Raw genomic sequence first — 22,666 nt, 5'->3', positions numbered from 1 at the left:
AATTGATTTTTCCATGTTGATCTTGCATCTGCCACCTTGCTAAATTCACATATTAGTTCTTGTAGTCATCTTATATATTCACCAGGTTTTCTACACATATAACTATGTCATCTGCAAATAAAAACAGTTTTATTTCTTCTTTTCCAACCTGGGTGTCTAAAATTTCTTTCTCTTGCCTTCTTGTTGTGTTCCTGACCTTAGGGGGAAAGCAGTCAGTCTTTCTTCATTAAGAAGTTATAGCTGGGACTTCCCTGGTGGCGCAGTGGTTAAGACGCTGTGCTCCCAATGCAGGGGGCCCAGGTTTGATTCCTGGTCAGGGAACTAGATCCCACACGCATGCCGCAACTAAGAGTTCACATGCCACAACTGAGGAGCCCGCCTGCCGCAACTAAGACCCGGCACAATCAAATAAATAAATAAATAAATATTTTTAAAAAATAAGCTATAGATGTAGTTTTTTCATTAGAGCTTTATCAGGTTGAGGAAGCTCCTTTCTGTTTTCTACTTGCTTTTGTAATACTTGGCTGTTGGATTTTGTCAAGTTCTTTTTCTGCATCTATTGAGAAAATCGTATGGTTTTTCATTTGTTAATATGGTTAACTGACTGATTTTCTAAAATGTCAAACTAACTCTGCATTCTCGAACCCCAGTTGGTCATGATGTATAATCTTCTAATATATTACTGGATTTGATTTGCTAAAATTTTGCAAATAAAATTTTGCATCTATGTTCACGAGGGATACTTAACTATAGCTTTTTTTCTTACAATGTCTTTAGCTATAGCTTTCTTTTCTTACAATGTCTTTGGCTGGTTTTCAGATCAGGGCAATGCTGGCCTCATAATGAGCTTGGAACTATTCCCCCCTTTTCAATTTTCCAGAAAATGTTGTCTAGAATTGATTTTATCTTTCTTAAATGCTTGGCAGGATTCACCAGTAAAGCCATGTGGTCCTGGAGAATGTCTGGGGGAATGTTTTGAACGATAACTTTGATTTTATCAGCAGAGAGAGAACTATTCAGGTTATCTATTTCTCGAGTAGTTTACATCTTTCAAGACATTTGCCCATTTCACTTAAGTTGCTGAATTTAAAGACTTGTAGAGCGTATTCCCTTATGACCCTTTTTATATCTGTAGAATCGGTACTGCCATATCGCTCATTTCCGATACTGATACTTTGTGTCTTCTCTCTTTTTCTCCTGATATTTCTGGGTACAGGTTTATCAACTGTATTGATCTTCTTCAAACAAATCGGCTTTTGGTCTCATTATTTTTTCTCTTGTCTTTGTTCCATTTCATTTGTTTCCCCTCTGAGCTTTATTATTTTCTTGTTTCTACTACTTTGGGGTTTAGCTTGTTACTCTTGCTCTAGTTTCTTACGGTAGACGCTGAGGCCGACTGGAGCCAATTCTTTTCTAGTGCACATGCTGGTGCTCTGTGCTGCTTCCTGGGTGCTGCCCTTAGCAGAGCCTACACGTTTTGATATGCTGTGTTTTCACTTTCATTGAGTTCAACATATTTTCTAGTTTTCATTTGGATTTCTTCTCTGACACTGTCCTATTGGAAGCATGTTATTTAGTTTCCAAATATTTGAGGATTTTCCAGAGACCTTTTTATTATTGATTTTCAATTTAATTCCATTGTGGGGTCAGAGGACAGACTTTATATATCACTTGAATCATTTTAAACGTACTGGGATTTGTTTTATGGTCCAGAACCTGCTTCTATCTTGGTAAATGTTCTGCATACACTTGGAAACAGTATGTTCTCTGCTATTGTTGGGAGGAGTGTTCTGTAAGTGCTCATCAGGTCAACTGGGTTGAAAGTACTGGTCAGAGTTATATCCTTACTGCTCTGCTCTCTACTTGTTCTATCAACTTTTGAGATAGGTGTATTAAAATCCCCAATTCTCATCCTGGATCTGTTTCTTTCTCCTTTTACATATTATTCATTATTTTTTCCCTTCCGGCTACTGGGTTTGAAGTCATATTTAGATATACCAACTTACGAATCAACAGTCATTTAAATACTTTATATATTATAGGATCCGATACGGAGTACTTCTGTTATTATTTTTCTAAATATTCTCTAGTTTGGGATTTTGTTGTGTCTTTGACAGAGTTTAAAAGCCAGGAACACCACCAATCAAAACAGCAAAACGCTGGATCCAATCCCCACAAAATCAGAAACACATCAGGGAATCCTTGCCCATCGTATTTCCAAATTAGCCTGCAGCCCCCTCCCCTAAGGCAGCACACCAGGAGCACAAGATCACTGGTGTAAACGTTTGACTGGACACAGCAAAAAATCAATTGTACACTCGTATCACAGTAAGTGACAAAAGCAGGAACAATACGGATAGTGTAGGTGGAAGCAACCCAGGTGTGTCTATTCTTTAAAACTAAGGAGACAGGACTTCTGTCAAAAGCCTAACCGTTGCTACTCTGGGCAGTGAGACAACAGGGGATGATTCTTCTTCATTATTCTCGTGTGTATGTTTCATAGGCTCTATAATGAGCATATGCCATGTTTTTAAGCAGAAATAAAATCTCTTGAAATTTGGGAGTGGCCATCTTTTGGTCATGAAGAGATGGGCCGTGATGGGGTGACCTTTGGGCAAAGGGGTCCAGGTGGAAAAGCCTGGCTGTGGGTGCAGGCGGGGGGTGCAGAGCTGGGACGATGAGTGAGGGCCAGGCTACCACGAGACCCAGAGGTATCCAGACGGCAGCCCCGAGGGGACAGGGAATCCTGGGGGGGGCGGCATGAGCAGGCACGTTTGTTCACCTGCTCACTGGCTGTACAGAGCAGATGGGAGGGGGGAAGACAGTGAGGGAGATACAGAGAGACCATCCTCAGTGAAGCCCTGGGGCAGCTTGGAGGGGACGGGAGTGAGCAGCCTGGGGGAGAGCCCGTGAGAAGGTTCTGGTCTGCGAGTTCAGAACATGCCCACAGAGCCCGTCGGGCCTCGTCTCCTGCCCCGCCAGACCCCCGCACCCACTGGAGGAGTGGCAGGCCCCAGCCTGCAAGACCTTGCGGGGACCACCTCCTCGGGACCCCGAGGCTGCATGAGTGATGTGCGGTGACCAGGATGGTCACCAGAAGTTATGACCACAAGTCCTCCCCAGAGCCAGGGGGATCGTCACACCCCAAGACCAGAACAGAGGGGCAGATGTCAGGAGGGCGCCTGGGATCCTATTCTTGTCCTGAGCAAGGCAACTCTGACCCAGGTGAGACCGAGGCGGACACAGACCAGGATGTCACAGAAGGAGAACCTCGCCCTCAGGGCTACACCAGTCCACGGACCACATGCTTCAAGGTAACCTAGGGGCTTGTTACCGACACACATTCCTGGGCCTCCCTACAGCCACTGTGACTCAAAATCTTGAGGGGTAGGTCTCTGAGTCTGTGTTAAAAGTTCTCCAGGTGATTCGAGAGGCACCCAGGGAAGTTCCAACCTGAAGCACCACTGCCCAGCCCCGGCCAGCGGGGGCTCCCAGCCTTCCTCGCCGGGAAGAGCTCTGTCTGTCACCAAGAGGAGGACTTCCATTTCTGCCAATAAGTGGGTCTGATGCCATGAAAAGCCTCTCTCTGCAAGTTCCGGAACAGAGCCAACCTCCCGCAGGCTGTGCTGAGCTCACCTGACAGGGAAGGGGGTGTCCCCATGGCCAAGAGGGGAGCAGGTGCGCTCTGGTTCTGACCCGCTGGCCTCTAGGGGTTGCCCACCTGAGGAGCCCCAGTGTGGGCCTTACTGCCCCCCGAGGGGAAGAGGCCGCGCCTGGAGGCAGCACGAAGCAAGAACTGGCAGCTGAGGCTCCACATCGAAAAGCTGAACCAAGAGCCAAGAACCAAAGGGTGACGCAGACCAAACTCCACCCCAAAGCCAGACAAAAGCCAGCCAAGCCCTCGCGTCGGCCAGCGGGGGAAGGACGCTCCCCTGCCGCGGCCTGCGCTCCTGGAGCGTAAGTGGTGGTGTGCTTAGGCTCGCCCTTACGGGACACTGGCTCTGTGCTTACGTGACACGGGTTGTCTAGAAAACCCCACACCTCTAAACCAACCCCACGCGTGTCCTGGCGTGGTTCGCGGGATCACCTCTCCAGAGCCCCCGGGAACCCATGGGAACCTCCACAATCACAGCCTACGCCGGGACCCATGAAGAAGCAAGCGTCAGAGAGTCCACCGCGAACAGAATCGGACTCTCCAAGAGGCGCAGGTGAGGGAGGGACAGGAGGGGTACGAGGAGATGAGCACATTCAAGGGGCTGAAGAATCCAAAGCGCTGTCGTCCAACGGGAGGAAAATACAAGACGCTAAGACCAAGCAGGTGAGCCCCTCACATGAGGACATTTGGAAATGGAAAACCAGGTGGCAACTGAAATACACACCTCGCCGGCTGGCACCCGGGAAGAGTTAGGAAACCACGAAGAAGCTGTGCTGGGGATGCAGCACAGGAAGACCGAGACGGCGGGTTTGAGAGACGCCGAGGAGGATGGACCTGGAGGGGCAAGTGGAAGTTTCCAGGCGAGGTCAGAGCAGTTAGGGGAGGTACTGTTCTAGGACACGGTGGGGCTGATTTTCCACTTGACGCAGGACACAGACCCTCATTCAGGAATCACGACACCTTGTAGGCAGGACAAGTAAAAATAATCCACCAGCTTGACTGACTATAGTGAAACGATGGAACACCAAAGTCAAAGAGAAGGTATTCAAGGCCACCAGACGGGAGGAAGGGTCACCTACAAAGGACTGTCAGTTAGCTCAACAGGGCACACCAGCCGGGAGACGGTGGTGGATCTCCAGCCTGTCAGACAGAATACAGACCTCTAATAACCTATAACGGAAAAGAATCTGAAAAAGAATAAATATATACACGTATATATATATATATATGTGTGTGTGTGTGTGTGTGTGTGTAACTGAATCACTTTGCTGTACACCTGAAACACTGTAAATCAACTATACTTCAATTAAAACAAATTTTTTCTATTAAAATAAATACAGATCTCAGCCTGTGATGTTCTGCACAACTAAACCATTGTCCAAGAGCAAAGGCAAAATACAAAAATTTCAGACGAGCAGAAACTGAGCAGGCCGTCGACAGACCATCCCGGAAGAGAGCACAGGCTTCAGGAGGAAGGAAACTAAACCCAGACTGAGAGACAGAAAACTCGCAAATCTGTCGGCAAACACACTCCTGTAGCGTCAGGACAAGCAGCTAACGCAGAGGACTGTTTACAAAGGCAAAAGCCAAACACGGGGCAGCAGGGCCCGTGAAACGGGAGGGTGATGGGGGGGAGGGGGTGCGGGAGGCAAGGAGCAGCTGCTGACCGATGGGACGGGCAGGCCGTCAGGACAGAATCGACTTGCACGGCCTCCACACGCGGAAGGCAAGAGGATCGGAACCCCGCCACCCCCGGCGAAGCCCATCAGACGTGAACAGGAGCCACAAACCCCCAGAGCAGGCAGGGCCTCCACGCCTCCGACGTGGTCCCTCCACGGAGCGGGGCACGTGGGCTTCAGGCCCATCATTCTCCGAAATTCTCTGTCTGAAGTCTCTGTGATGAGAGTGCTCTTTTCACCTGGTGTCCTCACCCCGCCCCCACCCCACCCCCCACAGCTCCACCGTCACCCCGGGAGCCCCTGAGGTCACAGGTCCCACCTCCAGCTGGATCCTGGCTCCCCCTACCCGCACCCCAACACCATGGCTGCAGGCCCTGGGCTGGCCCGCCAGCGAGTCTCGCCTGTGGGCCCTGATCAAGTCCTGCCCGCTGCCCCGTGCGTGCCACCCCAGGGAACCACGCAGGGCACAGGGCTGACCCATGGCCACTCCTGCTCCGTGGCCTCCACAACCTGCCCCGTCCAATGCCTGCTGGGTCCGGGTCACGACTCATGCCCGAGGCCGCCAGACTGGTGAAGAAGCCCCGCAGGCATCTGTGTGAGGTGGGTGAGGTCAGCACCCGCCCAACGCAGACACCGCGTGCCACGCCCAGGTCACCTGGCAGACACGCAGAGGTGTGGCTGGCCCCCGAACACCTCTGTCCAAGATACTCCTGCCATTCGCTGGCCTTTCCTCGCCCTCCCAGCCAGTTCCACTCAGCCCTGATGTCACCTCCTCCTAGAAGCCTTCCCGGACCTGCCGGGCTCAAGCCAGGTACTCAGCCCTCAGAGGCCCACACACTCTGCCCTCTTGCTGTCGCCTTTCTTCCTCCCTGGATGTCAAGGAGCGCGAACAGTCCCTGGAGAGTCAGGATGGCGCGAGCAACCGAGTGACTGGAACCTGCAGGGGGGTGGGCGCCGTGCAGGAGGGACCCGGGCCGCACTGGCCACCTGTCACCGCTCACGAGATCTTCCCTGAAGACGGGCATCCACCCGGAAATCAGAGCGGCTCAGACAAGGCCCTAGAACCCATGAACGAGGGGGAGCAGGTCTGCCTGGGACACGGGGCCTGAGGGTCGCAGGACAGGAGCCCAGAGAAGCTGCGAGCCTGAGACACAGAGAGATATCACTGAGGTGGGGGAGAGGTGTGCGGGCGGGCACTGCCGTGGGCAGGGGATACCCTGGGCTGGTAGGTGCCGTGGGCAGGGGGGCAGGCGGGCGCACGGGCAGGTACCGCGTGCTGGGACAGAGGTGATTTTGTCCCGCACGCCCCATCCTTGAGGTTCAGGTTCAAGGCCTGGGACTGGCGTGGCGGTGGAATTCAGCACGGCTGTTTGCGCCCCAGCGCGTGGGAGCTGGGCCTGCAGGCCTTTCCCAGTGATGGCATCTGGCCCCGGGATTAGCGCCCCTTCGCCCACACCAGGGCTCTTGAGAGCCTCTGGGTGAGGAGGGTTCAGGAGTGTCAGGTAACCCACGGGACCCAGGCCGACAGCTCAGGCTCCAGAAATCCGGTGGCTCTGGGCTGGGCTGACTTATCGCGTTGGCAGGAAAGAAAAAACTCCTCCGTGCGGGAGCATTCCACAAAAGGCGCCCGACTTCCCGGCACTTGTACCTCATTAACATTCCGCAGACATCGCTGAGGACTTAATAACGCCAAGCAGGCTGAATGGACGCATCGTCTCGGGCTGCTCCGCATTCAGCCACCAGCGAGCGACGCTCCTCCCCGCGCCCGACCTGCGCTTTAGCATTTGCAGAAAACCCCCATCTGCATCGCGACAATGGTCCTGCCCCAAATCCGGAGCCGTTGTCACAATTGTCCTTTGTACCCACTCCAGCGGGCAGGCAGGCAACGCGACCCAGGGGCCCGTCGGCGAGGCGGCCGGGCCAGAATCCCGACGGTGTGTGAGGAGGCCCTGGGCAGCCCAGCGCCCAGCAGGGTGGGCGCCCAGGCTCGGTCTTGCACGCCCAGCTCCCAGAGAGGACGTCCACAGGCAGCCTTGGGAGCAGGGAGAGGCCATGGCTCCTTTCCAGAACACTTTCTGCCCTTCTGCCAGCAGTGACCAGATGCGGGAGGGTACATCACGGGTTGGCCGCCCACAAAGCCAGCACCAGGCGGATGGGGTGCCAGCCGCCCATGAGCACGACGTGAACTCACCACCCTCTGCCATGCTGAGACAGTGACACCACCCTTGCAACCACCAGTAAGCTGAAACGTTCTGGCGGACGCGGGAACACTCTGGGGGTCCCGGCAAGAGGTCCAGGAGGGGAGGGATGGACACAGAAGTGACAGGGAACAAGGGCGCAGAGTGTCGAGGGGGGCAGAGCCGCAGGCACACACGGTGCTGGCTCAGGACCCCCAGCCCCACTCCACCTGGAATGGGGGTCAACGTGTACTACGGGCCACCTCCTCTCTGCCAGACCTGGGGCGCCAGCCACACAGCACGAGCGAGGCAGGGCCTGGCTCCCAGAAGCCCAGAACAGAAGAGAACGTCCGCGGGTGATAGCGGGCCAGCGGGGGCAGACATGACAATACCAGCTGTCCACAGGACAGGAGCAAGTGCTAGGGGGAGAAGGGGGCGTCCGGACACCCCAGAGGCCCCAGCAGCCCTGGGTCAGAGCTGGGCGTGGCCCTGTCCCCACCCCTCACCCTGTGTGAAGGTTTCTCACCAGAACTGTCGTAGCCGTCCACCGAGAAGTGTTCAGGCCTCCGCTCCTCCGAAGTGGGGTCGCAAGTGATGTGCGGGACCGTCAGCATCCTCTCTCCCGGGCTCACCCCGTTATCCTTGTCCAGTTTGAACTTTTTTTTCTTTACCTAAAAAAACCAGACAATAAAACTGTCAGTTCCTGGGTGTCGTCTGCCAGGCCGTCTGCTGGCCCCAGACCACCTCTGGGGCACCTGCCAGGGCCCAGGCCAGCGCCCTCCCACACAGGCAGAGGGGGCTGCAGCGTGTGATGCTGCCAGAGGGGCTCTGCCCAGCGGCTGCCCTGGGAGCTCACAGCCTGGGGGCAGGCAGACAGGAAACTAGCCAGCAGATAAACACACAGGAATACCCCAGGCCAGGTGGTAACGAGGGCTGTGACCAGCGGGGAGTTAGAGCGGGGCAGGGCGGGCAGACAGACTGAGGCCAGCCGAGGCTTCCCTGAGGAGGCGGCCTGGAGGGAGCAGGCCATGCTGGGATCTGGGAGAACCTTCTGGCAGAGGAAAGAGCAGGTGCAAAGGCTCCAGAGGCAGCCAGGACCTGGGAGCCTGCGTCTCTCCACGGATGGCGCGCGCGTGGGCGCGGGCCAGGAAGGAGAGCTCTGTCGGGGCGGGCCACACCCTTCGTGCACGAGACTCTTGCCTCAAGTCTGCCCGAGCTCCCCTAACCTATGACCACAAGATCCTCTTCCCTGAGCCAGGATGCCACCTCCAGCCCCTGTGGCCCACCAGGCCCAGCATGGAAAGCCCAACACCAAGGCCCTCTCAAGAGCCTTCTCCCAGCAGCTGGCCAGAATCCAGCCCGTCCTGTTCCCGGGGTACTTCCTCGGGACCTCCCACAGCCCTGGCCACGGAGCAGCCAGTCCTACAAGCCCCCAAGCCTGGGGACACCGGGATGGCAGGAGCCCAGCACGGGGTGTACTCCCCCAGTGCCCACAGTGCCGTGGGCCACGCCGGGCTGAAGCACCAGAGTCAAATCCTGGCCGTGGGCTGTGGCCGCATGGCCTCCCCGCCATGTGTGAGTGCCCCATCCTGGCGGCAGCGGGGGGGCTGGTTACCATGGCAGACTTCTTGGGCTTGGGGCTGGGGGAGAGCAGAGCATGGCTGCGGGGCGGCTTCCGGACGTAGATCTTCCAGGTGGAGGAGTTGGGGTTCTCGGCCGCGTAGCACCGCCACGCCGTCTGAAACCAGCAGAAGGGAGTGGTTGTCACCGCGGAGCCCCCGACGGGGACTCCCAGGGAGCTGCGGCCCGCCACTCCTGCCTGGGCCCCCTTCTGGCAAGACCACGGGGCTTCCTGGCCACCAGCCCCTTCCCCAGGCTCAGGGCCTGCCCCCACCCCCAACAGCCTGTTCCCTTCTGCAGCCCACAGCCTCATGGACGGTCGCACGCGGTTCAGCCACCACAGGGGCCTGTGAGCCCCAGTCCGTCTGCGCCCACCTCCACCTGCCGGTTCCCCCGCAGGGCCCCTGCCCTCCGTCCTGGTCGCCGGCCTCTCCTCGGGGACGCCGCAGGGGAGAGGTCACTGGGGGCGTGGAGGGGCAGGGCCCCCAGGGCCAGCAGGAGGCGGGGCTGAGTGTCCAGGAGGCAGAGCCCCCAGGAACCCACAGTTTCCGGGGCCTCCAGATGGCCTGGGGTGAAGGTCTTTGGCCTTCACTCTAGAGATGCCCACGGCAACTACCACCAGGGTGTGGCCTGGAGGAGGAGACCCAAGGGGAGGCCACGTCTGGTGGTGGGGCTGGAGGGGGCGCCAGGAGCCTCGTAGGAGGATGCACCCTGAGGGCCTCGGCACTGCCGGCCACGGGCGCTGGAGAGAGAGATGCCGGGCGGGGGCCGGGGAGGGCTCCTGGGACAGTGATGCCACCTCTGCGATGGGAGCCCAGCGGACATGCCGCCCCCGGCCCCCCCGCCCCCCCTCAGCCCAGCCCCGCCCTCCAGGCCCCGCTCCAGGCCTCTCCCGCCTCCTGGGAGGCTCGTGTGAGGCCGCACACACGCCCCACGGGAAGTCAGTGCGCCCCCTCCGCGGGCAGGCCATCTGCAGCCTGATTTACGGTCTCCCCGAGAGGAGGCTGTGGCGCCGTAAAGCCAGGCCTGAGCGGGGGCCGGGCCCCCAGCTTTACGGCTGCTGCCTTCACTTCCTTCCGGGGCAGGATTAGCGTCCGGCCCCAGACGGTGGTTCCGGACAGGCTTACGAGGAACAGGATAGAGGCCCCGGCTGGGCTGCAGTCGCCGGCGTGACCCCAGACGGTCTCCGGGGGCCGTTCAGCTCTGGGTGCCCAGAGGGGTCCAGGCTGTGCAGGGCCGCACGCCCACGCCGGCACGCGGTGACAGCCCTGCCCCGGGCCCCTGCCCGGCCACCCCTCCCGTAGCCCCGCGCCCACTCCGCTTTGTCCTCAGCCCCGGGCGGCCGCCGTCCGACACCCTCGGAACACGAGCCTGCAGAGGTCCCTGTGCCCGGGCCTTGCTTGGCACTGAGAGGGCCGCCCAGTCCTCCAGGCTGTTCCAGGAGCCTGGGGTCTCGGAGCCCAGCGTCCAGGGGCTCGGGGCCGCCTGCCTGCTTGCCCGCCTCTGGAACCTTCCTCTCCCACTGCTCTCGGGCTGGGAGCCTCTGGGACAGCCTCATCACAGAAACCTGACGGGACAGCCTCATCACAGAAACCTGCAGTCCCTGCCCCGCCCTCAAGGCCCGGCACCGTGAGCCCCGGGCCCTGTAGGGGCAGCAGCCGGGCCTTCAGAAAGTGAAGCTGGCCCGTCAGTCCAGAGCGCAGCCCGTGCCGTTGGGTCACCGGTCCTCACCTCCTATCGGCCGGGAGGACTGAGCCCCGTGGGTGCTGGGAATGGCCCACAAGCATCAGTACTGCACAAGCAGGCCCTGACCCCTGACCCTGGGGGGGGAACGGCCACCTGGGGACCCCTTACTCTTCGCTCCAAGTCCTCCCTTGCAGAGTCGGGGGCTGGCCACAGAGGAGGAAGAAGACAGACACCAGGCGGCCGCTGCAGCTGGAGGCCAAGGGCCCACCGGACTGACCAAATCCGGGACAGGCCAGGCCACCTTCTAGTCCCCCGGCCTGGCCCACAGGATGGAGGAAGGTGGGCTCCCAGGCTCCTGTGCCCCCACCCCATCGGCACCCGACGGTTCCCAGGACAGGAGTTCCAACAGGTGGGCGTGTCTGTGGCACGGATCGCGGCCCTTCCGTGTTCAGGAGGGTCCACAGGAGAGGGTCTCGGCGGCCCCGGGGGCCGGGTCAGCTCAGGGCTGAGAGCCGTTCCCAGACCAGACACGGCTCGTACTTGCCCGGGCAACACAGGGCCGGGCACACTGACCACCACACGACGGCGACAAGGCCGCGGCGGTGGCTGCCATCACCTGGATGAGCGAGGCTGCCGCCGGGATCTGCCGGTTGAAGTGCTTCTGCCTCTGCTTCTGCTGGACCTTCAGGGCAAAACCGGAGCCCAGAATCCCCTGCAAGGAACAGAAACCAGGGCTCACATCCTGCAGACGGGGGCGTGGAGAGACGGGCTGGGCACCGGTGGCCTGCTTGGCGCTGCGGGCCCCGTGGAGGAGGTCGGCGCCTCCGGCCCAGCCCGTGGGCAGCCCCACCCAAGCAGGACCCACTGCTGCCCCCACCCCCCCAGGACTGCTAACGGGATGGAAAGGGCCGGCTCACCAGGGGGAGCTCCCTGTCCGCAGAGGGGATCAAGCCACACACACACACACACGCTCTATGTGTACACGCACACACACGTTACACCACAGCCTGTGACACACACGTGCACGGACAGACACACCCGCAACACACACGTGCCGTGCATGAAGGACGACCACACACAGAGAACATACGTGTGACACACATGCACCAGCGCATACAATGCACACGGTATGTATACCTATGTGACACGTGCATAGACAACACGCACGCACACAGATGCACACGGAGCACGTGTGCATGATACACACGGTACGTACACACAGACAGACTGCGTGATGTGTAACACGGGCACATGCAGTGCACACACACACGGTATGGCCACACACCTACCAGGCGCCTACATACAGAGTGAACTAGAAGACTCTACGGTCTCCAGGAAGAACAGGGCTCAAAGCCACCCAGGCCACAGTGCAGGACCCTCCCTCCCTCACGGCTGGCCCCTCTGCGGGTCTGTGGCAGCCACCACGGGCACCTCACCGCTAGCCTCAGCGGCCGAACGAGCCGGCCTGCACCCCGCTATTTGCCACGAGAGGCCTGGCGATCGCCGCGGCCCACACTTGCAAAGGACCCGCCGGGGGCCGGGAACAGGAAGGCGGCGGCCTCCAGAGGCTCTGAGGCGGGCGAGCTGGGGCCTGAATGCACCCCCTGAGGGTGGTCTGCTCACAGGGCCCCCCTGCCAGCCCCAGAGCCCGGAGGAGGCTGAGGAACTGTGGAGAGGCCCCCCAACACAGAGCACCTACCGCCGGAAGCGCAAAGAAGGAGATGGCGAAGACGGAGAAGCAGGAGGCGATGGTCTTCCCGACCCACGTCTGGGGCACCTTGTCCCCATAGCCGATGGTGGTGACCGTCACCTGCAAGGACGAGGGACAGCGGTCGGCACGCAAGCCCCAGAACCTCAGGGCGGGCGTCCGTCCGTCCAGCCTGAGCCCCGCGCTCCATCCGAGACCTGCCACCGCGCAACAGAGGCCAGCGAGAGAGCCCAGCACCGAGCGGCCGGGCGGCTGAGAGCACGGTGCTCGAGCCCGCAGGGTCTGGGTCCCCCAGGCTAACGCCGCAGAGGAAGCGAGCCCCAGCGTACACACGGGCGCTCGGCGCCGACGGGGGTAGCCTCCCCGCCCCACCCCTGCTCCGTCCCCAGGAGGCCTGCCAACCGGGCCACCGATGTCGCTGTGCTCCGGCCCCCAGGAAGCCGGAAGCTCCCACAGAGGCCCACCCTCCCCAGAGAGCCCGGCCACGACGACGACACGCCACTTCCTGACGCCACCCCAGGCACCAGATGCTGCGTTTGCCCTTTGCTCGGAGGGAATCAGACGCAGCTAGAGCCTCCTCCTACATGGGGGAGCTGTCTGTCCAGGGCGTGTGCCGGGACAGTGGGACTGAGGGGCTGCTTCCTCCCCACCCCCACCCTAGGCTTGCCTCTGCTGCCACCTGAGGCTTGCTCCCCGGCGGGGCCTCCGGCGTGAGCCCGCCAACGCCATCCTGCAGGGACGCAGAGCCCACCCTGGCTGTGCCGGCCACGCGGCCACACCTGTCCACGCCAGGGTCCGGGTGCGTGAGGAGCCAGCTCTGCGCCTGGCAGGGGGACCAGGGCGCCCAGAGTCCTTGCTCATCCCGTCAGCACACGCGCTCAACCCGTGGTCTCGCCAGCCCTGTGCTAGGCAGCCCGGCTTCCCCCTTCCAGGGCCCCCAGCCCAGGCCAAGTGAGGACGGCCCCTGGCAGCTCGGGAAGTTCTGCACGGAGCCTCCATGAGACCCCCCTGCCCGCTGAGACCGGCGGGGAGCAGGGCCTGGGGAGGCCCATTTCACAGATTCCACTGAACAAGGCCCAGGCGGGAGGCGGCGGCTTCTACAGCAGGGTCCTTGGGGCCCGCACACGTGTCCACGCGGACAGGGACACTCAGAAGCCCCGGGGCAGAGGCGAGATGTCCTCAGGAAGCAGGAGGGACCAAGAGCCCGGGCAGCGGGAAGGACCGCAGTGCGGGAGCCCGGGTTACACCGAAGAGCACAGCCTGGGGGCAGCACGGGCGCACGCTCCCGCCCACCCAACACCCACCATGTGACTGTTCGTGGTCCTGGCTCCCGGGACCGCCACACAGAGCACTTCCTGGCAACGTCACCGTCCCTCAGACACACGTCCACGCCCGCTTCCAATGTGCTGCCCGTGCACGCGTGCACACACACGGATGGCCTGACACGGAGACGGGGAGCCGCACACGCACGCTGAGACACGCTAAGGCAGCAACGAGGCACACGCATGTGTACGTACCACACGTGGCGCAGGGTCACATGAAGAGGGGCCGGTGCCCGCGTCAAGCCCAGCTCCCTCCAGGCCCAACGCCTCACATGCACACACAGGCAGTGCACACCTGGAGCCCGGCCCAGTACCTGCAGGGTGGAGCAGGCCAGCCTGAGGCCTTGGGCAAGGCTGAAGGCCAGCAGGCAGATAACGGGGCCGGGAGAACCTGCAGCTCCCCGCCAGCAGCCCCCAGAGGGTCTGCGCCCCTCGTGTGAGGCCTGGGCGGCAGCTGCCTCTCGCACCTGGGTGCACGGAGCAAAGGCACATCAGGGCTGCACGTGGGGTGGGGCGCCCAAGACGCCGCATCCAGTGTCTTCCGGAAAGTGGCTCTCATAGAATTATTTATTTATGTGTAAGCATACAGTGGGTCTATTTTTAAATTTCTAACTTTCATCTTCTAATGCGGTATTGACAGACGTGAGTCCCGTAAACGAAAGCCTTCTGGGGTCTTCAGTCACTGATAAGGGCGTCAAGGGGTCCTGAGACTCCAAGTTCGAGAACGGCAGCCATGCAGGGAGGTGGGGGCAGGGTGACCTCTGAGATGGGCCTGAGTGTGGCCCTCACGCCAGGGGGCAAATTTTAAGCAGTGCCAGAAAACTCGGGCTTCGAGACAAATAACACATAATACAACCTTCTAATTATCAAAATTAAGGAAAAAAAAACCCACCAGGACAACTGGGAAACTGATGTAGGTGGGAGGAGGAAAGGGGCTGGCTGAGCGGTGCGGCCAGGCCAGCGGGTGGGGACACCCGAGGCCACCTCCCTTCTCGGACAAGAGCACTGGAGGCGGGACCCCATGTCCTCGCCGCCCGGCTGGGAGGTGCTGGGACTCCAATGGTGGGCAGCAGGAAGAAGCCAGGGGAGCCCCGGCCAGGTGTCCCCCACCCTGCGGCGCAGGGCACACTCCTGGCTTCTCAGACTCTGCCACAGACCTTCTTTGTCAAGTTAACGACATCCTTTCAGCTCTTTGAGGAAACAGCCCATCCCCGCAGAGCTGTTTGTTTTTCCTGAATTCACAGACACAAGCAGCTCAGGAATGGGCCGTTTTATAGCCTGCGTGCTCGGAACTCGCCCCCCATGGCAGGCGATCGGAATGCAGATCTGCACGCCCCCTGGGCACAGACTCCGGGGAGACAGCTCAGCGGGGGGGGCTGAGCCTAGGGTGCGTCCCCCGTCCCCCGTGTCTCTCCTCCAGGGACAGGAGGCACGAGAGGACCTGCCAGTCCCCCCAGCACTTTGTGTCACGAGAAGCTGGCGCTAGTGTCATTTTATTTCCTCCTGGACGCCGGCCTCCGGGGGAAGCGGGAAGGCCAGCCCAGGAGCCCAGCTCCACAGAAGACGCGGTCAGCCTGCAGCCACACTGCAGGCCATGGCCATCTGTCCAGAGGGAATGGGCAGCCAGGAGTGGGAGTGAGGAGGCACCAACGTGGACACTAGGGGCTCGCGCCGGGGGAGGGCACCCCCGTCTGGCAAACTCGTGACCACGCTGTGAGCTCGGGTCCATCTGCCAGAGGGGGAAACTGAGGCCGGGGGGTCTCACCACTGCTAAGTGACGGAGCTGGCAACCAAACCGGCTCCTTGGCGGGACAGCTGGAGAACAAGCCCAGGGTCAGAGGCTGCCGCGCTGAGGGGTCTGGGGCTCGCCCAGCCTCGGGCCACCAACATGCCCAGAGGAGGCTGGAAGGACGGAGCCAGGGAGAGGGCACCTCGGGGGAGGAGAGGTGTGGACAGAGGGGAGGCTGGGCGGGTGGCAGGACTGCCTCAGGACAGCAAAGGGTGGGAGCAGCGGTCCCGGGCCCCAGCTCCAGCCATCGTGGAGCTGCCCCAGGAGACCCCGGCCAGGCTTGCAGGGGACACCATGAAGGGGACAGAGGCCGGCACGTGAGGGCCGAGGGGACAACCCTGCCAGGCTTGCAAATTGTGGGTAAAAACAACAGCAAACACACCCCCCCAAACAAGCCCGCTTCCTTTCAGAAAGGAAAAACTCAATAAACGAACAGAAACCCACGCGGGCCCAGGGCTCCTCGTTGCGTGAGCGCATCTTCTCCCTATGGAAACCTCGGCGCCCTGGCCGCTGTACTCTCGGGGAAAGGGTGCGGACCGTGGGGACGGGGTCAAGACCTTTCTCCCTCCTCGGGAGGGGCCCTCAGGAGCTTCACACAGTGCCTGGTGGGACGCTGTGGACACCCCGGGCCCTGCCCGGGCCGCGCCCACCCCACAGCATGGCCAGGCTCGTGGCCCCTCACGCAGGAGACTCTGCCTCGAGGGCTCCGCTCCGACGTGTCCTCCTCAGGGGGCCCTCACTGACTCCCAGGGAAATCACGGCATGTGGACCACGACTGACCACGACCAAGCCTCCGAGAGCGAGACCCCCAGGCGGCTGACCCCCTGCTGTGCCCCAGTGCCCAGCGCAGAGCAGGACTGCCGGGATGTGCCTGGTGCCCAGGACCAGCCCGGCCAAGAGGCCCCAGTCCTCCAAGGAATGTCTTGGAAGCAACGGAAAGAGTCGCTACCTTCCTGGGATCGTGGTCCCCTCAGGGAGCCCCACGTCGGCCCTTGGAGGTAGACCTGCCGCCTCCCATTTTACAGATGGGGAAACCAAGGCACGGAGCGGTCACATGCCCTGCCCTGGCCCCAGCGCGGCTGCACGGTGCACCCACCCCTCTGTGCCCCACTGCCGGCCTGGCGGGAAACACAGGTCCCTGGGGGCCAGGAAGAGCCAACACACGTAGGCGCGCACACGTGCACACGCGCGTGCGAAGAGGGGCCGCTCTGTGAGTTAAGGTGTTAAGAGGCCGGGAGCCGGCCGGGGCAGAGCTGGATCCTGGGCACCAGCCGGGCTAAGGGCTGTGACTGGGCCGCGGCAGCCACGAACACTCGAGTGTGAATTAGGTGGCTGGGGGGTCACTGCCTGTCGGCCAGCCTGGGGGCGCTGCCCAGAGAACCGTGGCCAGTAACAGCCCCTAAAATTCACAGCCAGCCTTTGCTGCATCCTCGTTGGGCGCCAGATACCCCGGGCTCTCTGTGTCCTCACTCACAATCCTCCCCAGCTCACGAAAACAGGCACCCAGCTTATACCCAGGGAGGCTGGGTAACCTGCCCAGGGCCACTCAGCAGGTCAGCAGCGGAACAGGTTGGCTTCACACCACGCTCCCGCCCGTTTTACCCCACTACTTCCTGTGTCACTGTGTTCCTGACGCTGACCATGTTTCTCTCCCTCGAGCTGAAGCTGGAAAGTTCTTACCTGGGATGACAAGAGCTGAACACCTGCCTCACTGGGCCTGCTGAGTCCATGCAATAAAATCGCCCCATGGGGTCCCTCAGTGGGCAGTAAGTACAGAGAGGCAGACCTGCCCTGTGGACCCCTACTCATCCTGCAAAACCCAGTCGTAAAGGCCCTTCTCTGGCTGGGCTCCCAGAGCCCACGGTCTCAGCCCCCTACACGACTGTCAACAGGTGCAGGATGGGATCGGGGCAGGTGGCAGCCCAGGGTCCTGGAGACCCTCTGTTCTTAGCTGCATAGCACCCCTGGCTTTGCATGGAGTCCAAGCAGAGGAAAAGCTTTGAAGGGCTGGGGGCCTGGCCCACCACCCTCCGGGCCCACAGGGCTTCGGTTTCCCCAGCTCCAGATGAGGTCCTGACCCTGGTTCCACCCACTGGGCGGTGCCGACAGGGCTTGCATGTGAATATCTGGGAGGCCCTGTCCTCACCCAGACCCCCCACTCGGCCCCCAGACCCTTTTGGCCTCACTCTGCCAGGATGCGGTCCAGCCTGGAGAGCCAGAACTTTCTGGAGCCAACAGCTAAGGAGCCAGACTCTTGTTTTAAATGGTGGCTGAATGCAGGGGCGGCTTCTAGCCTTTCCACTCTAAATTCTAAATTTAGATGCAGGGGGTAAACAGAGCCCGGCAGCCTCCTGATTTGAGAGACCCCCGGGCACTAAACAGAGGAGCCCGTGTTTGCAAAAACTGCTCTCCCCCCGACTCAAACTTTAACACAAACAAATGCATTTTGTTCCAAGGGCAAAGAAAAAAGTCTTCAATCCTCCCCAACACCTCGGCAGCCAGGCACGGGGCGTCACACTCCGGGTGAGGGGGCAGCTCTCACGCCCAAGTCAGGCGTCCCCACCTGGGCTGGCGGGAGCGGAGGGGACCCTCAGCCTGGAAACTGAGGCTCGGGGAGGGGAGAGACATTCTTGTGATGTCCACCCGGGACGGCGCCGGCCTGGGCTGAAGGGTGTCCACCCAAATCCATGCCCACCCAGGCCCGCAGAACACAAGCCTATTTGAAAAAAGGGTCTTTGTTGATGCAACTGGATAATGATCTGGAGAGGAGATGGTCCTGGGCTCCCTGGGTGGGCCTGGCACCCACTGACCAGTGTCCTGATAAGAGACGGAAGGTGCAGCCACAAACCCAGGAGCACTTGGGGGCCCCAGAAGCTGGAAGAGGTGGGAAGGACCCTCCCCCAGAGCTTTCGGAGGGAGCCGGCCCTGAAACCCCTTGATCTCGGACTTCTGGTCTCCAGATCCATGAGAGAACGCAGCTCTGTTATTTTAAGGCGCTCCGTCTGCGGGACTTTGCTGTGGCCGCTGATGCACCCGCTGTCCTGCGGGCCACAGACAGAACCGCTTCACGGGCACGTCAACTGATGCATCCACTCGTCCAGCAGACACCGGCCAAGGCTGGGCGCTGAGGATGCCGGCGCCACCCCTGTGGCACCTACAGCCCTGCCGGCCGGGCCACACGCAGCAGTGGCCACGCCCCCCCGGGAACTCGCCCCCCTGCCCTGGCTCCACAGAGGAAACAGCAGATGGCCCACCCCAGCGGCCCAGACGCCCTAGTTTCAAGTCTGTCCCACGCATCCAGCCAGAGGTGCCGGTCTGGCGTGGACGCAGCGTGGTGGTGGGCCGTGGCCCGGCCGGCAGGCCTCTCCCTGCCAGGCTGTACCACCTGGTAGGCAGACCCTGGTCTGTCCGCCCTGGACGGGGAGCCACGGGGCATGGCAGGGCCGGGCTCGCTCCCCGTGTGGCCCACGAAGCCACGCAGAGGACGGCGCGGGACAGCCACCGTCGGGCGCGGTGGCCAGCTGGCTCTGAAGCCCCCGGCCAGGCCGCGCTTCCTGAGCTGCTCGTCCAGGCCGTGCCAGGAGCACAGCATAACTCGAGTCGCGGCCGCTCCACCCGCCTGGACAGCTGCAGGGGCGCCACCGCTGTGAATGGGAGTCGCCTGCCCAGGAGCTGGGCGGCGGGGGTGCCGGGCCCGCGGGAACAATGGCCAGGCCGGGGCCGCAGCTGACGGCGAGGCTGGGGCACCGGTGCCAAGCCGGGCACAAAGGGGCCGTTTTCCCGGCCGGCGGGCGGATGTTTGCACAGGTGTGCGAGCGGGAGCGCCGTTCGCAGGGGCCGGGCCGGGGGCAGCTCCGAGCGGCCGGGGAGGTGGGGGCCGGTGCCAAGGCCGAGCACCGCTTATCAGCTGAGCCGCGGCCGTCACCCATGCGCTTCCCACCGCGCCATCCAGTCCCGGGGGTCCTCCCGGCTCTGGGCATCCTGTCCCTCCACAGGACCTGCCTGTCACCAGGACGCCTCCCCTCCCTGCCCGGCGCTGGGCTGTCCCACCGAACCTGCCGGGGGGATGGGCCGGGGGCTGCCACGCCCGGGCCCGTGGAGGCACAGGCCTGCAGGGGGGCCAGCAGAGCTTGCCTTCCCTGGGCGGCCTGGCACACTGGAAGCTTCCAGAAAAAACGCTGACTCGTCCGATATCAGGCGCCCCTCCCCCAACACGTGTGGGCCTCCTGGGGGTGTGGGTGGGGGCACACGGGGCAGCTTCCCGCCCCACCCGGACCATCCGGGATGGGCCTCCCTGTGGAGGCTGGTGGGGAAGCCGGGGAGACAGTGAACCCCTACCCCGCTTCCGGAAGGAAGCAAGTCAGGGACAGACACGGCCAGGGCCCGGCACAGCCACTGCCCGGACCCGGGACCCCTTGGACCTGGTGCTGCCCCGAGGCCTCGGCCCGACCTCGTGCAGCCTGCGACCCTCTCCTCTCCCTGGCTGAGCGAGCCTGGACGTCAGCCCCCCAGCCCCCAGCTCAAAGGGGCTCCCAGCGGCCACCCTCAGCTTCGGGCAGCTCGCCGCCAGGCCGGTGTCACCCGCTCTGCTGCTCAGGCTGATTCGGACCCCAGGCACTAGCCCCTGGCACCCAAGTGCACCCCACAGGGAAGGGGGAGAGCCAAGGCCGGCCCACGGCCCAGAGTTGGCCCACGGAGCCGGCATTCGGGCTGCACCCCTGCCTTCCCCCACGGCCAGGGTCTGTCCGGGCTGCCTCAGGGCCCCCTGCATGTGCTGTTCCCAGGCCGGTAAGCTGCTGGCCACCCTGCCACTGAGAGCCCAGGACCTGTCTCCCCACAAGGCCCGAGCGGAGGGTTTGTTGAGGGGTGTCCTCTGCGCCCTGAGGCCCACACACAAGTGAGGCTGGGCTTCCGTGGTGAGCAGGCCCCGGGGGCCACACAGCTCAGACGTCCTGCAGCTGGCGGAGACCCCTGCCACCACCCACAGCGTGGCCATGTGCCGCGCCCCGCGCCCCACGTCTCCCTTCCCCACCACAAGCCTGACCCCTGGGAGGAGCCAGCCCACGCTCCTGGACACGTCCAGGCCGAGGCCAGGGTGCTGGGTGCTTGCAGGAGGGGGACACGGCACACCCAAGGAGCCCAACTTCACAGGCGGGGGAGCCTCCAGGCCCCCAGGACAGAAGCCGGGGCACTGCTGTGTCACCGCTGCCTGGGGCCGGCTACAGAATTTGCGGGCCGGGTGCGCAGGCAAAACGTGGGAGCGCTTTCCTTTTTCCCAGCACCCCCCGCCCTGTCACGGTGGCTTCTGTTTGCTCTACAAAGTCACGCTCCTTGGCGCAGGGACACTGGAGGGGCCAGCACAGAACCTCACAGGCGCGGGGCACAGGGTGGCGGAGGAGCCGGCCCCAGGGAAGGCGGGAGCTGGGACCTCGTGCGGCCGTCGTGCCCACCGCACAGTCGCTCTCCGTCCCGCCAGACTTGCCTCCCAAACGGCAAGTTCAAAGATAAAAACCTTACGGACCCCACAATGGTGACTGTCGGGCTTTACGCATCCAGCGTGGGGCCCTTCTGTGCGTGGAGCCCTGTGACGCCCGCCCGTCCAACCTGTGCCCAGGCGGGGCTTCAGGCGTTTGTGGGGTGGTCTCGAGGCGTAAGATCTTGAGACACCAGAGCCCCAGGGTGACATCCCGGCCCCGCCCCGCCCAGGCCCCGGGTGGGCAGTGGCCGCGTGGCCCAGAGGTCCCGACTTACCACCCCCCACCAGAGGGCGTCCGCGTAGCTGCCGAACTCGACCTGGCCCGACTCGTTCACGGCGTCCTTCTCGGCCAGGTACACGAAGTAGGAGGAGAAGATGAGGCCCAGGAAGCCGATGTACAGGGTGGTGATCAGCTCCTGGGAGACGGCAGAGGAGGTGTGACCAGCCGGCGCCCACGGACAGCCGGGGCCCTGCGCACCCGCGCCGGGCAGACATCACAGGGGGCGGGGCCTGCCGGCGGCAAAGCCCCAACGCTTCCCACCGAGTTGACATAAACGCCAGCGTGTCTCACATGCAGACACCGGACTTCAGAAATAATTTATTTTTCCCAGCTCGTCAGTGGCAGTGCTGGGTCTCAGCTTCCAGGAGCGAGACCAGTGCCCTGGGCCACCAGCCCGGCTCTGTTTCCTGCAGAGCCTCGGTGAGATGCGGGGCGGGGCCTCACGAAGGGGTCGGGTCAGCCGCCTCCGCCTTCACGGGGCTCATCACGATCTGCCCCGGTTTAGATTTCGGGGCCTCTCGGACCCTTTTCCGTGTGGCATTTCTGTCTTTCCATCTACCCGACAGTCTCTTGTCCCGGCTTGAGGGACGTGGGCACCACCTGCCTGGCAGGCTGGGGACACTGGCCCCTCAGCTTGGGGGCAGGACAGCCCAGCTGGCTCAGGCCGAGGCTGGGCCGAGACCCTGTCCTCCCCCCCGGACCACCCACCTGGCGGTGGATGAAGACCACCGAGCCCAGCAGCCTCCACGTGCCCCCCTGGCGGTCGACGTGCAGCATCCGCAGGATCTGGAGGAAGCGGATGCCCCTGCGGAAGACAGGTCGCTGGGCGCCCCTCCCCCATGCGCCCCTCCCCCTCCCCCGTGCGCCCCTCCCCCTCCCGAAGCCCAGGGTCAAGGTGGGGGCAGCACCCCAGGCCCGGAGCCAAACCTGTACATTTCTCAATTCCTTTGGCCCCCAGACCACCTTCTGGGGGCGGCCCCAGGATCACCCCAGTTTACAGACGAGCAGACGGAGGGCCCCAGACTGTCAGGTCCCAGCCTGAGTCCCAGAAGTGAGTAAGCGCTCCTGTCCGACTCAGCACCGGCCCTGAGCCTAACCGCCCCCCCCAGCACGCGGCCCCGCCGCTCTCACACCCCCGCACCGGGGAGCCCGCAGCCCCGCCTACCTGATGGCCGAGGTGGCAAACACCTGCCCTTTGGAGCCCACGCAGAGGACGACCATGGAGGCCACGACCACGATGAGGTCTGGAGGGGACAGCGCCACCGTCACCAGCC

The 22,666-nt window shown here is 62.1% G+C and overlaps 1 protein-coding gene across 1 annotated transcript in view; it reads right to left on the bottom strand.

The window, feature by feature from the left end:
- The window catches only part of KCNQ1 (potassium voltage-gated channel subfamily Q member 1), a 349,058-nt gene that overhangs the window by 233,700 nt on the left and 92,692 nt on the right, over window positions 1-22,666 (bottom strand). The window contains exons 4-10 of the mRNA XM_079928195.1: window positions 22,558-22,636; window positions 22,101-22,197; window positions 21,388-21,528; window positions 12,517-12,627; window positions 11,434-11,529; window positions 9,127-9,249; window positions 8,038-8,182 (exon numbers count right to left, since the gene is read on the bottom strand). Of these exons, the coding sequence (XP_079784321.1) occupies window positions 8,038-8,182; window positions 9,127-9,249; window positions 11,434-11,529; window positions 12,517-12,627; window positions 21,388-21,528; window positions 22,101-22,197; window positions 22,558-22,636 (792 nt within the window). The remainder of the gene's footprint in view (window positions 1-8,037; window positions 8,183-9,126; window positions 9,250-11,433; window positions 11,530-12,516; window positions 12,628-21,387; window positions 21,529-22,100; window positions 22,198-22,557; window positions 22,637-22,666) is intronic.

This window comes from Stenella coeruleoalba (genome assembly GCF_951394435.1).
Source record: "Stenella coeruleoalba genome assembly, chromosome: 8".
Taxonomy (NCBI): Eukaryota; Metazoa; Chordata; class Mammalia; order Artiodactyla; family Delphinidae; genus Stenella; species Stenella coeruleoalba.
The sequence above is the reverse complement of the archived record's forward strand: the minus strand, read 5'-3'. Positions and strand labels throughout refer to the sequence as shown.